Here is a 15,483-nt window from a genome sequence, read left to right on the forward strand (position 1 = left end):
GACTCTTTTGTACACATGTGCCAAAACACGTGCTTGAATGAATACAAAATTTTAATCTGTTGTGAACGACAAACTAATTGTTTAGAGATTTGAGCTCATTGTTTTGAAAAAAAAAGATTCTCATTTGAGATTTGAGCCAAAGTTTGATGTTCTATTGGAAGAGGCGCTTGATGAGGGTTGTATCAATGATAATGAATTTGGTTTTCTAACAGTTGAACACCCTGTTATTGCTGCTTTTTACCTACTCCCCAAAGTGCACAAGGGGCCTAAAGATAACCCTCCTGGCCGTTCTATTATATCAGGTAATGGTACTCTCACAGAACCCACTTCTAAATATATTGATTCCTTTATTAAACCTTTGGTGAGAAAACTACCATCCTTTATTGAGCACACCACTGATGTGTGACTCCGGTCCCATTTCCTTGTCTAGGGGGTCTAGGGGTCTAGGGGTCTAGGGGTCTAGGGGACTAGGGGGTCTAGGGGTCTAGGGGGTCTAGGGGTCTAGGGGACTAGGGGGTCTAGGGGTCTAGGGGGTCTAGGGGTCTAGGCGGTCTAGGGGGTCTAGGGGTCTAGGGGACTAGGGGGTCTAGGGGTCTAGGCTGTCTAGGCGGTCTAGGCGGTCTAGCCAGTCTAGGGGTCTAGGGGACTAGGAGGTCTAGGGGTCTAGGCGGTCTAGGGGGTCTAGGGGTCTAGGGGACTAGGGGGTCTAGGGGTCTAGGCGGTCTAGGCGGTCTAGGCGGTCTAGGCGGTCTAGGCGGTCTAGCCAGTCTAGGGGTCTAGGGGACTAGGAGGTCTAGGGGTCTAGGCGGTCTAGGCGGTCTAGCCAGTCTAGGGGTCTAGTGGTCTAGGGGATCTAGGGGTCTAGGGGGTCTAGGGGTCTACGGGTCTAGGGGTTCTAAGGGTCTAGGGGTCTAGGGGTCTAGGGAGTCTAGTGGTCTAGGGGGTCTAGGGGGTCTAGGGGGTCTAGGGGTCTAGGGGTCTAGGGAGGTCTATGGTCTAGGGGGTCTCCGTACTGACGGATTCGCTCTACTTCAATTTGCTTTTTAACTTCCAATTCATGTTTCATTTTGTCATGTTCAAGCTGCAACATCAGAATCTCCTTCTGTTGCTCAAAAGTTAGTCCCTGAGTCTGAAAGGACACAGCAGTAGGACTTGGAGGAGACTTCTCTTCATCTCCGGGAAGGACGCAGTGAATGATTGTAAACCAAAGATATTCATTATCTATTTATAGTACAGAAATAACTACAAATGTGGAGCGTGTCAGTCAGTAACATCAGTAATGTAGATGTGGATGTGTGAGCATGATGAAGTGTGATGTGTTGTGAGTGAAAACTAAAGAACAGCCAAACAAAGTCAGCCCGGCAGGTTCTGACAGGGATGAGTCCAGGTGAAGGAGAGAGAGAGACCAGAGCAACGCTTGATTGGGGCTTTTATGCTCAGGGCGCACCAGCATCAGGTGCTTTGCATCACGCATCTTCTCCCTTGATACCTTCAAGGACACGGGGAAGGAATACATGAGGTTGTCGTGAGGTGAGGCCGTCACACTATACCCCCGGATTTATGACACGTTGATGACGCGTGACCCAGCCTTCTTTCTATGGACCTTGGACTTTGTTACCGTTTCCTCAACAGCCAGAGCAGAAGTAAGGAAGGAAGGAAGGCAAGGTGTGAACGCATTGCTGAAGGGCAGCGAGCTAAAAACGAGTCGTTTTTGCTGACTATGAAGATCGATATCCTCCCTGTAGTGTATTGATCCGTGGACATGATGGGGAAACTGACCGGGTTGTGTGTGCTGTTGTTGGTGCTGAACGTCGCTCTAACCGAGAATACTGTAACCACGGTGTTCTTCACGGATGGTGGAGATCTAACGTTAAAAGTGAGGCCTACTTTTCCGGGTCACATCAACATCATCGTGTGGATATTCAACGATAATCTGCTGGCTGAGTGGGTGGAAGATGAGGGTTATTACCTCAGAATTAAAGGACGAGCAAACCTCACCACAGAGACTGGACAGCTGATCATCAACAAGATGAGCAAAGAGGACGAGGGTGTGTATTCAGTGGAGATCAACGACAGAGTCCAGAGTGAGAGCTATAAAGCTAAATTGATCAAGAAGGTCCAGAAGCCCAAAGTAGCTCTAGGGACATTGACTTGTGAACCTTATTCTGATAGTTGTAGGTTCTTCTGTGACTCAGACACCACCGAGGCTGAACCTGTCACCTACAGCTGGAAGAAGGGAGATGGAGAGTGGGAGGTGTCTGGGAAGGACATCACCATCACCAACAAGGATGACTCAGGTGTGAAGACCTTCACCTGCAGGATGGAGAACCCAGTCAGCCGGGAAGAAAGTGACCCCGAACCCATCCTGCTCTACAAGAAGCCTAAGCCAGACAACAGGGGTTTAATTGTGATGGGTGTTTTTTTTGGTTTGCTCGTCTTAGCTGTGGTAGGTGTTTTTTTTGTGTGTTTTTTTGTGTGGTTTTTTGTGCGTTTTTTTGTGCGTTTTTTTTGTGTGGTTTTTTGTACTAAAGAAGATAGGCCCCTCCCAGAAGCACATGGAAATGGACAGCCAACTTCTCTCTCCTAGTGACAGTTCACCTAAGACAGCTGAGACCGTACCACTTCAGGCTAACCCACAAGATACAAAGTCAGACGCCAAAGAAACTGCATGAAGTTGAGGAGCTCAAATAGTCCTCAGACTTCTATTTCTGCATACATGACATGTACAAACATGTTAATTTTCTGTGTATTTTTTAGCAGTCAGCTGTGTGCATCATCGACTGTTACTTGCAGCAGAGGGATTTTCATAACAACAAAGTTGTTTTTTAGAACAAATTAATTGTATTTTTTATTTTTTAATTTTTTTTAAACAGCCACCTGTGTGTATAAGTATGTATGTGTGTATGTGTATGTATGTGGGTGTTTCTGCAACTAAAATCACTTTTGACTCTCCTAAATTAAAAAAAAAACAATCTCTATGAATTTTAACCATCAGAGAAAACTAAACTTATATTAACAGATATATGATATTCTCAGTGAGTCTTTGCAGTGTGCCTGAGGATGTAAATAAGTCAATCAGACATATTGATAATGTGAGTGAAGCAGCTTTGAATATATCTGATAAGAAACCATACCAAAGAAAAGGCTGATTTAATCACCAGAAGTGAATGTAATTAAATTACCAACATTTCAGCATCTTCTGACCAGTTTCCAAAAAGTCTACATGTAAAGACGTACACACAATTGCATTTAGTCATTAAGATTTTTATCTGTAACATGTTTATTTCTTATAGTTTTCATTACTTTGTTCTTATACTAAATGTCCTTACCGCAACATTTCAATAACATTCATATATATAAATAAATAAATATTTTTAAATTCATTTTCATCAAGCTTTGTGCATTATTGTAAATATTGATATAAAAATATTGTCTAAAAATAACAACCTGAACAATTTAGACGGTAACCATAGATGTCAATCTTCATACTTCCAAGAGTCAAAGTCGAAGGTGACGCCTTCAACTGTCTCTTGTTTTATACAACCAGCTGTCAAAAACTAAAACATATTCAATTTTCAGTGATAGAAAAGTAGTACAATCTCCACATTTGTGAAGTGGCAGCCAGATCATTTTGTAATTTTTGCTTGATAAATTACTTTTGACAATCAATCAATTATCAAAATTGACGTTATTATTAAAAGGGTTATTAAACTCTCCAGAAATGATAATGCAGTCCAAAAAAAAGTCCCTAATACTCCGTCGTACATTGTCTCTTTGGCCCTCACTGCATTAGACTTATATACTATATACTTAGAGTATTAACTGTGTTACCTTCATCACAATGATCAAATGTTTTGCGGCTCCAGACAGATTTTTGTTGTTGTTTTTTTTGCCTAAAATGGCTCTTTTGATAGTAAAGGTTGCTGACCCCTGTCCTAGACCTTTGGATAATGTGGTACACATGGAAGATTTGGCAACTTGCACATGGAATTACATTAAGTAATCACAAATCACCACATCACATATCATCATGAAACTTCCCCAGTTGATTACTTACATTAAGAGATTTTTTTTGTATTGCAAGTTTTCTGAAATGTTATCTTTAAATATGCAAATGAGGCATTATATAATGCTGACTTTTGGTGAATTTAGGAGAAATCTACAGCGTTACATTATACTGTAAACATCTCATTGTGTCCCACCTGTATTTTATATCATACTTGAATGTCTGTTTACAAGTTACCAATAGTCTTATAGTGCCCCCTACTGGCACATATAGGAACCGGCCACTGCAGACTGAGCCCAACTTTACAGTAGAAGTAGCCTGTATCAGGTGGTGTAATCAACAGGCACTCAGATCTTTGTTAGTTTAGTTTATATGTTGTATTATTAATCTGCAAAATACCAAAAGTATCAAATATAGTGCAGTAATTTCCCTCTAAGATGTAACAAGTGGGATAGAAGTAGAATGGAAATACTACAAGTATGTTAAAATGTTCCTTAAGTACACTAGAGTAAGTGTATTTTCTACCACCGGTCGTCATTTCTCTGTATCTGAAGATAGATCATAGTGATAAAATACCCCCCGGTAGAACGGCATCCATATAACCGTTCACTCATTCAAAGCATTTATGGTGAATAATAATATGCCATACTGGTAAATGTTCTGATGTGTGACCGTGTTACAGGATAACTAAACATAATAAAAATAGGCCCTTGCTAACCCTTTCACTTCCAAATCCTACAGTATTTATCTAACAAAGAGCACTTAGCCTTGAATGAACTTTCTAATAATAAAGACATCAGTATTCGTCCAGCGGATAAGGGTGGCGCTGTAGTTGTATTATCCAAAGAAAAATACATTGAACAGCAAAACCTGTGTTGGACTTACAGTAAGCTGCTCAGCTTTGGCTCATTTCTCAAAACAGTCTTAACTTTCTCTAAACTGAAAGTGCAGCCTTCACAACTGCTTCATGGGACATTACAACTCTATTGCATGTTTGCAAAACGTAGTAACTCACCCAAAACACTTCATTCATGCTCCTAAACCTTGTTATTGTTTCAGTAAATTGGCCACCAAAATGAAAAGTCATTTTGTCATCATGTGAGCCGTCCTGGTCAAAATGTGGAGATGATTTTCCCCCATGACAGTCAACCCTGGAAATGTTTTTTTATATACAAATCTCTGTTTTGTTCTACTTTTTATTGACACTGACTGCTTATACTGTACGATACAAGAAAGTCAGTTTTGTCTAGCTGAATGTGTATCGCACTGAGCTTTTCAGATTCCCATTTCAACAGTAGGTCAAATACAAATAATATAAATGTATATAAATGTAAGAGTTACACAGAAAAAGGATATGCACATTTGTATGTATACAGTCAATTTATTTGTGTAGCAATGTGTTGAACAGAAATTTTGCCATAAATTGACATCCATGCCAAAAAACAACAACAACAACAACAACAACAACAACAACAACAACAACAAGTCTACGGGGTCTAGGGGTCTATGGGGTCTAGGGGGTCTAGGGAGTCTAAGGGTCTAGGGGTCTATGGAGTCTAGGGGTGTATGGGGTCTAGGGGGTCTAGGGGGTCAAGGGGTCTAGGGGGCAACAACCCTGCAACAATGAAAAAAAACTGCAGTTCAAAAACAACAAATTGTACCTCCTCGTCATAGATATTTATGGAGTATACATGCATGTCTGACAGATTTTGATAATTGAATGGATCATTTTGCATGTGACGGCTCAAACGATGAAAGATTGTTTAGAAGTTGTGAAGAAGACGACAATTTCACTGAGTATCATCAGTTTTGATCAGCAAAATGTGCAAGTGGTTATTGTACTGACTCTTTTGTACTTTACGTGCAATTTGCTTGAATGAATGAATTTATTTCAATAATATACGTATATATTTATAAATAAATAAATATTTTTAAATTCATTTTCATCAAGCTTTGTGCATTATTGTAAATATTGATAAAAAAAATATTTTTTAAAAATAACAACCTGAACAATATAGACAGTAACTTTAGATGTCAATCTTCATACTTCCAAGAGTCGAAGTCGAAGGTGACGCCTTCAACTGTCTCTTGTTTTATACAACCAGCAGTCAAAAACTAAAACATATTCAATTTACAGTGATAGAAAAGTAGTAAAATCTCCACATTTGTGAAGTGGCAGCCAGATCATTTTGTAATTTTTGCTTGATAAATTACTTCTGACAATCAATCAATTATCAAAATTGACGTTATTATTAAAAGGGTTATTAAACTCTCCATAAATGATAATGCAGTCCAAAAAAAGATGTGTGAAGTGATGTTGGTGGTACTACACTGTATAATACTGAAGTTAAGGAATATTTTTCTCTTCTCGGCGTTGCACTTTGTAGACGGTCCCTGACCTCTGGTCTCTCAGCCGGCTGCACATAGAGACCAATATTATGTGTTATGTGTTGATTAAAATGAGGTTGTAGCTCGTTGTCTACCTCACTACGGTTAGAAAGAGCCGTTGTTTGTGTTTTAACAACGTTTTGGTTATGAGTTATTGATCCAGGAAGTTTGAATCTGTCAATATCTTTCCAGCTTTACCAAAGTACATCATCTAGGGGGGTCTCTGTACATCAGCAACGTGTGGACGGTCAGGAATGATTGGAAGAAGTGCTCTAGGAAGTAACTCGAGGGAACGAGATAATAAAAACTTTCTTCTAGGGGTCTAGGGGGGCTCCGTAGGAACTAAACCAAAAAAGGAGAAACTACACTATGTAGCCAAAGGTATGTGGACACACTTTAGTGTACATTTGATCTGGGACTGTTTTTATGTTAAACATTTATATTTGTTGTTTTATTATTTACAAAAGGTATAGCACAACGGCAAAACTATAAAGGAACTAATTTACATATTTGGAGCTATATTATCCTAGACCAGGGGTCAGCAACCTGCAGCTCTGGAGCCACATGAGGCTCTTCAGCTCCTCTCCAGTGGCTCCCTGTGGATTTATAAACATGGAAATGAATAACTGTTATTGTTTATATTTTCATTTTTATTTATTATTGTTGAAGGTCTATGGTACGATGGTACAACGCAGTATTAGGGCCACATTGAGGGAAAAAAAAATCTGAGATTTCAAGAATAAAGTCATAATATTACAAGAATAAAGTTAGAATATTATAAAGTAGTAATTTTACGTGTTATTTAATTTTTTTCTCGTAAAGTTATGACTTTATTCTTGTAATATTATGACTTTATTTGGGATATCTCAGATGTTTTTCCCTCAATGTGGCCCTAATACTCTGTCGTACATTTGCTCTTTGGCCCTCACTGCATTAGACTTATATACTATATACTTAGACTATTAACTGCGTTACCTTCATCACAATGATCAAATGTTTTGCGGCTCCAGGCAGATTTTTTTTTTTTTTTTTTTTTGCCTAATATGGCTCTTTTGATAGTAAAGGTTGCTGACCCCTGTCCTTGACCTTTGGATAATATGGTACACATGGAAGATTTGGCAACTTGCACATGGAATTACATTAAGTAATCACAAAGAAGGAAAAATACATAAATAAATACATAAAATAAATAACAATAATAATAGTAATAATAAATAAATCGTAAAAAAGAAATATATATATGTATATATATGTATATATACATACATACATACACCCATGATGCATATGCATATATATATATATATATATATATATATATGTACATACAAGCACACAGATACATTTAAAATAATAATAAAACCATAATACATACACCGAAACATGCAAAAATAAAATAAATAAATAAAAACATAAAGGGCTGTTGCTCATTTTGGCCTTCAAAGATATGTATTGTAAAAGTCCATACATTTTGCAATACACTACAGGTAAATAGTTTTTTTTTAACTAACAGATATCACCATGAAACTTCCCCAGTTGATTACTTACATTAAGAGATTTGTTTTGTATTGCAAGTTTTCTGAAATGTTATCTTTAAATATGCAAATGAGGCATTATATAATGCTGACTTTTGGTGAATTTAGGAGAAATCTACAGCGTTACATTATACTGTATACATCTCACTGTGTTCCACCTGTATTTTATATCATACTTGAATGTCTGTTTACAAGTTACCAATAGTCTTATAGTGCCCCCTACTGGCACTTATAGGAACCTGCCACTGCAGACTGAGCCCAACTTTACAGTAGAAGTAGCCTGTATCAGGTGGTGTAATCAACAGGCACTCAGATCTTTATTAGTTTGGTTTATATTTTGTATTATTAATCTGTAAAGTAACCAAAGGTATCAAATGTAGTGCAGTAATTTCCCTCTAAGATGTAACAAGTGGAATAGAAGTACTAAGTACTATAAGTACAAGCACGTTAAAATTTTACTTAAGTACACTAGAGTAAGTGTATTTTCTACCACCGGTCGTCATTTCTCTGTATCTGAAGATGGATCATAGTGATAAAATACCCCCGGTAGAACGGCATCCATATAACCGTTCACTCATTCAAAGCATTTATGGTGAATAATAATATGCCATACTGGTAAATGTTCTGATGTGTGACCGTGTTACAGGCTAACTAAACATAATAAAAATAGTCCCTTGCTAACCCTTTCACTTCCAAATCCTACAGTATTTATCTAACAAAGAGCACTTAGCCTTGAATGAACTTTCTAATAATAAAGACATCAGGATTCGTCCAGCGGATAAGGGTGGTGCTGTAGTTGTATTATCCAAAGAAAAATACATTGAACAGCAAAACCTGTGTTGGACTTACAGTAAGCTGCTCAGCTTTGGCTCATTTCTCAAAACAGTCTTAACTTTCTCTAAACTGAAAGTGCAGCCTTCACAACTGCTTCATGGGACATTACAACTCTATTGCATGTTTGCAAAAGGTAGTAACTCACCCAAAACACTTCATTCATGCTCCTAAACCTTGTTATTGTTTCAGTAAATTGGCCACCAAAATGAAAAGTCATTTTGTCATCGTGTGAGCCGTCCTGGTCAAAATGTGTAGATGATTTTTCCCCATGACAGTCAACCCTGGAAAAGTTTTTTAAATACAAATCTCTGTTTTGTTCTACTTTTTATTGACACTGACTGCTTATACTGTACGATACAAGAAAGTCAGTTTTGTCTAGCTGAATGTGTAGTCAGTAGGTCACATACAAATAATATAAATGTATATAAATGTAAGAGTTACACACAAAAAGGATATGCACATTTGTATGTATACAGTTAATTTATTTGTGTAGCAATGTGTTGAACAGAAATTTTGCCACAAATTGACATCCATGCCAAAAAACAACAACAACAACAACAACAACAACCCTGCAACAATGAACAAAAACTGCAGTAGTTCAGTTCAAAAACAACAAACTGTACCTCCTCGTCATAGATATTTATGGAATATACATGCATGTCTGACAGATTTTGATAATTGAATGGATCATTTTGCATGTGACGGCTCAAACGATGAAAGATTGTTTAGAAGTTGTGAAGAAGACGACAATTTCACTGAGAATCAACTCATCAGTTTTGATCCATGTGCAAGTGGTTATTGTACTGACTCTTTTGTACTTTACGTGCAATTTGCTTGAATGAATGAAACATTTTAATCTGTTGTCAACGACAAACTAATTGTTTAGAGATTTGAGCTCATTGTTTTGAAAAAAAAAAAAATTCTCATTTGAGAATTGAGCCAAAGCGAATGAGAAAAACTGTAAAAGAACACATGATGTTCTATTGAAATGATGATGAATTTGGTTTTCTAACAGTTGAACACCCTGTTATTGCTGCTTTTTACCTACTCCCCAAAGTGCACAAGGGGCCTAAAGATAACCCTTCTGGCCGTTCTATTATATCAGGTAATGGTACTCTCACAGAACCCACTTCTAAATATATTGATTCCTTTATTAAACCTTTGGTAAGAAAACTACCATCCTTTATTGAGGACACCACTGATGTGTTGAATAGGATTGCCACTTTGACTGATATCCGGTCCCATTTCCTTGTCACCATGGATATAGAAAGTTTATATACAATATATATACAAGCAACTTTCAGATGATTCCTAGGCCCAAACATACATAAAAACACAGACACCCACCAACAAAGACAACCTATATATACATTCACACACATGAAACACCCCACACCCTCAAAATCACAATTGTCTGTGATTATTGTGAAAGAGCAGTCACAGAGTCCCGTCCTCCCCGTAGTCCCAATAAGAACATAGAAGAATAAAACATGCAAACTGAGAATCCCCTTCAACCTAAAAATATCCTTGTAATTCAAAACGCCAATAACTTGGTGTATCTCTTCTGGCACTCAGTGGACACAGTCATGTGGTGACTTCTGCTTTTGTTTTCTCAACAGCCAGCAGAAGGAAGAATGTGAAATCACTGCTTAAGTGTGTGGACTTACTGTTGAAGGGTGTGGACTTACTGTTGAAGGGTGTGGGACGGCGAGCTAAAAAAAGAACCGTCCGTTTCTTACTGACTATGAAGCTCGATATCTTTCCAGTGGTGTATTGATCCGTGGACATGATGGGTAAACTGACCGGGTTGTGTGTGTTGTTGGCGGTGCTGAACGTCGCTGTAACCGAGGATACTGTAACACCTGTGTACTTCACGGATGGTGGAGATCTAACGTTAAAAGTGCGGCCTGCTTTTCCGGGACACATCAACAACATCTTGTGGAAGTTCAACGGTAATCTGCAGGCCGAGTGGGTGGAGTATCTGGTTCTGGTTCTTCGTTATGAACCCAGAATTAAAAGACGAACAGCCCTCACCATAGAGACTGGACAGCTGATCATCAACAACATGAGGAAAGACGACGAGGGTGTGTATTCAGTGGAGATCAACGACAGAGTCCAGAGTGAGAGATATAATGCAACGCTGATCGAGAAGGTCCAGAAGCCCAAAGTATGGTTGAGACCATTGATTTGTGGAGCTGATTTTGAGAGTTGTAGGTTCTCCTGTGACTCAGACACCACCGAGGCTGAACCCATCACCTACAGCTGGAAGAAGGGTGATGGAGAGTGGGAGGTGTCTGGGAAGGAGATCACCATCACCAGCACGGATGACTCAGGTGTGAAGACCTTCACCTGCAGGATCGAGAACCCAGTCAGCCGGGAAGAAAGTGACCCAGAACACAACCCGTTCTACAAGGAGCCTTACAGTGCAAATTCTGGAATTTTTTTTGCTGGTTTGCTCGTCTTAGCTGGGGTTGAGGCTGGTGTGATTGTGGCATGGAAAAAGATGAAGGGCTCCTTGAAGAATCAAGGCAACAACATCACTGATCCTGCACATAGAAATGAACAGCCTACTTCTCCTATATATGAGACCATACCACTTCAGGATAACCCCTAAGACACAAAGTCAGACGCCAAAGAAACTGCATGAAGTTGAGGAGCTCAAAAGGTCCTCAGACTACTATTTCTGCATACATGACATGTACAAACATGTAAATTTTTTGTGTATTTTTTAGCAGTCAGCTGTGTGCATCATCGACTGTTACTTGCAGCAGAGGGATTTTCATAACAACAAAGTTGTTTTTTAGAACAGCATGAAAACATGATTGTATTTTATTTTTTATTTTTTTAAATAGCCACCTGTGTGTTTATATATGTATGTATGTATGTATGTATGTATGTATGTGGGTGTTTCTGCAACTAAAATCACTTTTGACTCTCCTAAATAAGAAAAAAAAACAATTTCTATGAATTTTAACCATCAGAGAAAACTAAACTTATATTAACAGATATATGATATTCTCAGTGAGTCTTTGCAGTGTGCCTGAGGATGTAAATAAGTCAATATCATTCTCAGATTGATGATGCAAGTGAAGCAGCTTTGAATATATCTGATAAGAAACCATACCAAAGAAAAGGCTGATTTAATCACCAGAAGTGAATGTAATTAAATTACCAACATTTCAGCATTTTCTGACCAGTTTCCAAAAGGTCTACATATAAAGACGTACAGACAATTGCATTTAGTCGTTAAGATTTTAATCTGTAAAATGTTTATTTTTTATGTTTTGTATCACTTTGTTCTTAAACTAAATGTCCTTACCGCAACATTTCAATAACATTTGTATATATAAATAAATACATATTTTTAAATTCATTTTCATCAAGCTTTGTGCATTATTGTAAATATTGATATAAAAATATTTTCTAAAAATAACAACCTGAACATTTAGACAGTAACCATAGATGTCAATCTTCATACTTCCAAGAGTCGAAGTCGAAGGTGACGCCTTCAACTGTCTCTTGTTTTATACAACCAGCAGTCAAAAACTAAAACATATTCAATTTACAGTGATAGAAAAGTAGTAAAATCTCCACATTTGTGAAGTGGCAGCCAGATCATTTTTTAATTTTTGCTTGATAAATTACTTCTGACAATCAATCAATTATCAAAATTGACGTTATTATTATTATTATTATTAAACTCTCCATAAATTAAAATGCAGTCCAAAAAAAGATGTGTGAAGTGATGTTGGTGGTACTACACTGTATAATACTGAAGTTAATGAATATTCTTCTCTTTTCGGCGTTGCACTTTGTAGACGGTCCCTGACCTCTGGTCTCTCAGCCGGCTGCACATAGAGACCAATATTATGTGTTATGTGTTGATTAAAATGAGGTTGTAGCTCGTTGTCTACCTCACTACGGTTAGAAAGAGCCGTTGTTTGTGTTTAACAACATTTTGGTTATGAGTTATTGATCCAGGAAGTTTGAATCTGTCAATATCTTTCCAACTTTACCGAAGTACATCATCTAGGGGGTTCTCCGTAGATTAGCAACGTGTGGACAGTCAGGAATGATTGGAAGAAGTGCTCTAGGAAGTAACTCGAGGGAACGAGATAATAAAAGCTTTCTTCTAGGGGTCTAGGGGGGCTCCGTAGGAACTAAACCAAAAAAGGAGAAACTACACTATGTAGCCAAAGGTATGTGGACACACTTTAGTGTACATTTGATCTGGGACTGTTTTTATGTTAAACATTTATATTTGTTGTTTTATTATTTACAAAAGGTATAGCACAACGGCAAAACTATAAAGGAACTAATTTACATATTTGGAACTATATTATCCTAGACCAGGGGTCAGCAACCTGCAGCTCTGGAGCCACATGAGGCTCTTCAGCTCTCCAGTGGCTCCCTGTGGATTTATAAACATGGAAATGAATAACTGTTTTTTTGTTTACATTTTCATTTTTATTTATCATTGTTGTAGGTCTATGGTACGACGGAGTATTAGGGCCACATTGAGGAAAAAAAAGATTTCAAGGATAAAGTTGTAATATTATAAAGTAGTATATACTTAGACTATAAACTGTGTTACCTTCATCACAATGATCAAATGTTTTGTGGCTCCAGACAGATTTTTGTTGTTGTTCGTTTTGCCTAAAATGGCTCTGTTTTTTTCTTAACAGATATCACCATGAAACTTCCCCAGTTGATTACTTACATTAAGAGATTTGTTTTGTATTGCAAGTTTTCTGAAATGTTATTTTTAAATATGCAAATGAGGCATTATATAATGCTGACTTTTGGTGAATTTAGGAGAAATCTACAGCGTTACATTATACTGTAAACATCTCACTGTGTCCCACCTGTATTTTATATCATACTTGAATGTCTGTTTACAAGTTACCAATAGTCTTATAGTGCCCCCTACTGGCACTTATAGGAACCTGCCACTGCAGACTGAGCCCAACTTTACAGTAGAAGTAGCCTGTATCAGGTGATGTAATCAACAGGCACTCAGATCTTTATTAGTTTGGTTTATTAGTTGTATTATTAACCTGCAAAGTAGCCAAAGGTATCAAATGTAGTGCAGTAAAAAGTATTTCCTTCTAATATGTAATAAGTGGAATAGAAGTACTAAGTACAAGCACTTTAAAATTTTACTTAAGTACACTAGAGTAAGTGTATTTTCTACCACCGGTCGTCATTTCTCTGTATCTGAAGATGGATCATAGTGATAAAATACCCCCGGTAGAACGGCATCCATATAACCGTTCACTCATTCAAAGCATTTATGGTGAATAATAATATGCCATACTGGTAAATGTTCTGATGTGTGACCGTGTTACAGGCTAACTAATAATAATAAAAATAGGCCCTTGCTAACCCTTTCACTTCCAAATCCTACAGTATTTATCTAACAAAGAGCACTTAGCCTTGAATGAACTTTCTAATAATAAAGACATCAGTATTCGTCCAGCGGATAAGGGTGGCGCTGTAGTTGTATTATCCAAAGAAAAATACATTGAACAGCAAAACCTGTGTTGGACTTACAGTAAGCTGCTCAGCTTTGGCTCATTTCTCAAAACAGTCTTAACTTTCTCTAAACTGAAAGTGCAGCCTTCACAACTGCTTCATGGGACATTACAACTCTATTGCATGTTTGCAAAAGGCAGTAACTCACCCAAAACACTTCATTCATGCTCCTAAACCTTGTTATTGTTTCAGTAAATTGGCCACCAAAATGAAAAGTCATTTTGTCATCGTGTGAGCCGTCCTGGTCAAAATGTGTAGATGATTTTTCCCATGACAGTCAACCCTGGAAATGTTTTTTTATTTACAAATCTCTGTTTTGTTCTACTTTTTATTGACACTGACTGCTTATACTGTACGATACAAGAATGTCAGTTTTGTCTAGCTGAATGTGTAGTCAGTAGGTCACATACAAATAATATAAATGTATATAAATGTAAGAGTTACACAGAAAAAGGATATGCACATTTGTATGTATACAGTTAATTTATTCATGTAGCAATGTGTTGAACAGAAATTTTGCCACAAATTGACATTCATGCCAAAAACAACAACAACAACAACAACAACAACAACAACAACAACAACAACAACAACAACAACAACAACAACAACAACAACCCTGCAACAATGAAAAAAAACTTCAGTAGTTCAGTTCAAAAACAACAAACTGTACCTCCTCGTCATAGATATTTATGGAGTATACATGCATGTCTGACAGATTTTGATAATTGAATGGATCATTTTGCATGTGACGGCTCAAACGATGAAAGATTGTTTAGAAGTTGTGAAGAAGACGACAATTTCACTGAGAATCAACTCATCAGTCTTGATCAGCAAGACGTGCAAGTGGTTATTGTACTGACTCTTTTGTACACATGTGCCAAAACACGTGCTTGAATGAATACAAAATTTTAATCTGTTGTGAACGACAAACTAATTGTTTAGAGATTTGAGCTCATTGTTTTGAAAAAAAAAGATTCTCATTTGAGATTTGAGCCAAAGTTTGATGTTCTATTGGAAGAGGCGCTTGATGAGGGTTGTATCAATGATAATGAATTTGGTTTTCTAACGGTTGAACACCCTGTTATTGCTGCTTTTTACCTACTCCCCAAAGTGCACAATTAGGGGCCTAAAGATAACCCTCCTGGCCGTTCTATTATATCAGGTAATGGTACTCTCACAGAA

At 37.6% G+C, this 15,483-nt stretch overlaps 2 protein-coding genes and 1 long non-coding RNA gene across 4 annotated transcripts in view; 2 read left to right on the forward strand and 1 right to left on the reverse strand.

Annotated features, from left to right (window-relative positions):
* The window catches only part of LOC141774452 (uncharacterized), a 393,135-nt gene that overhangs the window by 45,058 nt on the left and 332,594 nt on the right, over positions 1–15,483 (reverse strand). The gene's annotated exons all lie outside the window — the stretch shown is intronic.
* Positions 1,663–12,091, forward strand: LOC141774429 (CD48 antigen-like). 2 transcript variants are annotated; one of them, XR_012595343.1, is made up of 2 exons: positions 1,663–3,048; positions 11,809–12,091. XR_012595343.1 is itself a non-coding variant. In XM_074647096.1 (1 exon), exon 1 carries the CDS (start codon positions 1,763–1,765, stop codon positions 2,585–2,587), a length of 825 nt encoding a protein of 274 aa, XP_074503197.1. In that variant the 5' UTR covers positions 1,663–1,762; the 3' UTR covers positions 2,588–3,382. The 2 variants fall into 2 exon arrangements, 1 of the variants encoding a protein (XP_074503197.1); XM_074647096.1 differs by lacking the exon at positions 11,809–12,091 and having other exon boundaries at positions 1,663–3,382.
* LOC141774427 (CD48 antigen-like) lies at positions 10,442–11,802 on the forward strand. Its single transcript, XM_074647095.1, has one exon. The coding sequence runs from the start codon at positions 10,550–10,552 to the stop codon at positions 11,375–11,377; it is 828 nt and encodes a 275-aa protein (XP_074503196.1). The 5' UTR covers positions 10,442–10,549; the 3' UTR covers positions 11,378–11,802.

This window comes from Sebastes fasciatus, chromosome 9 (genome assembly GCF_043250625.1).
Source record: "Sebastes fasciatus isolate fSebFas1 chromosome 9, fSebFas1.pri, whole genome shotgun sequence".
NCBI classification, from domain to species: Eukaryota; Metazoa; Chordata; class Actinopteri; order Perciformes; family Sebastidae; genus Sebastes; species Sebastes fasciatus.

Excerpts from the sequence above, each read along its gene's own strand:
- LOC141774427 (XM_074647095.1), top strand. The coding sequence starts at position 10,550 with ATGATGGGTAAACTGACCGGGTTGTGTGTGTTGTTGGCGGTGCTGAAC.
- LOC141774429 (XM_074647096.1), top strand. The coding sequence starts at position 1,763 with ATGATGGGGAAACTGACCGGGTTGTGTGTGCTGTTGTTGGTGCTGAAC.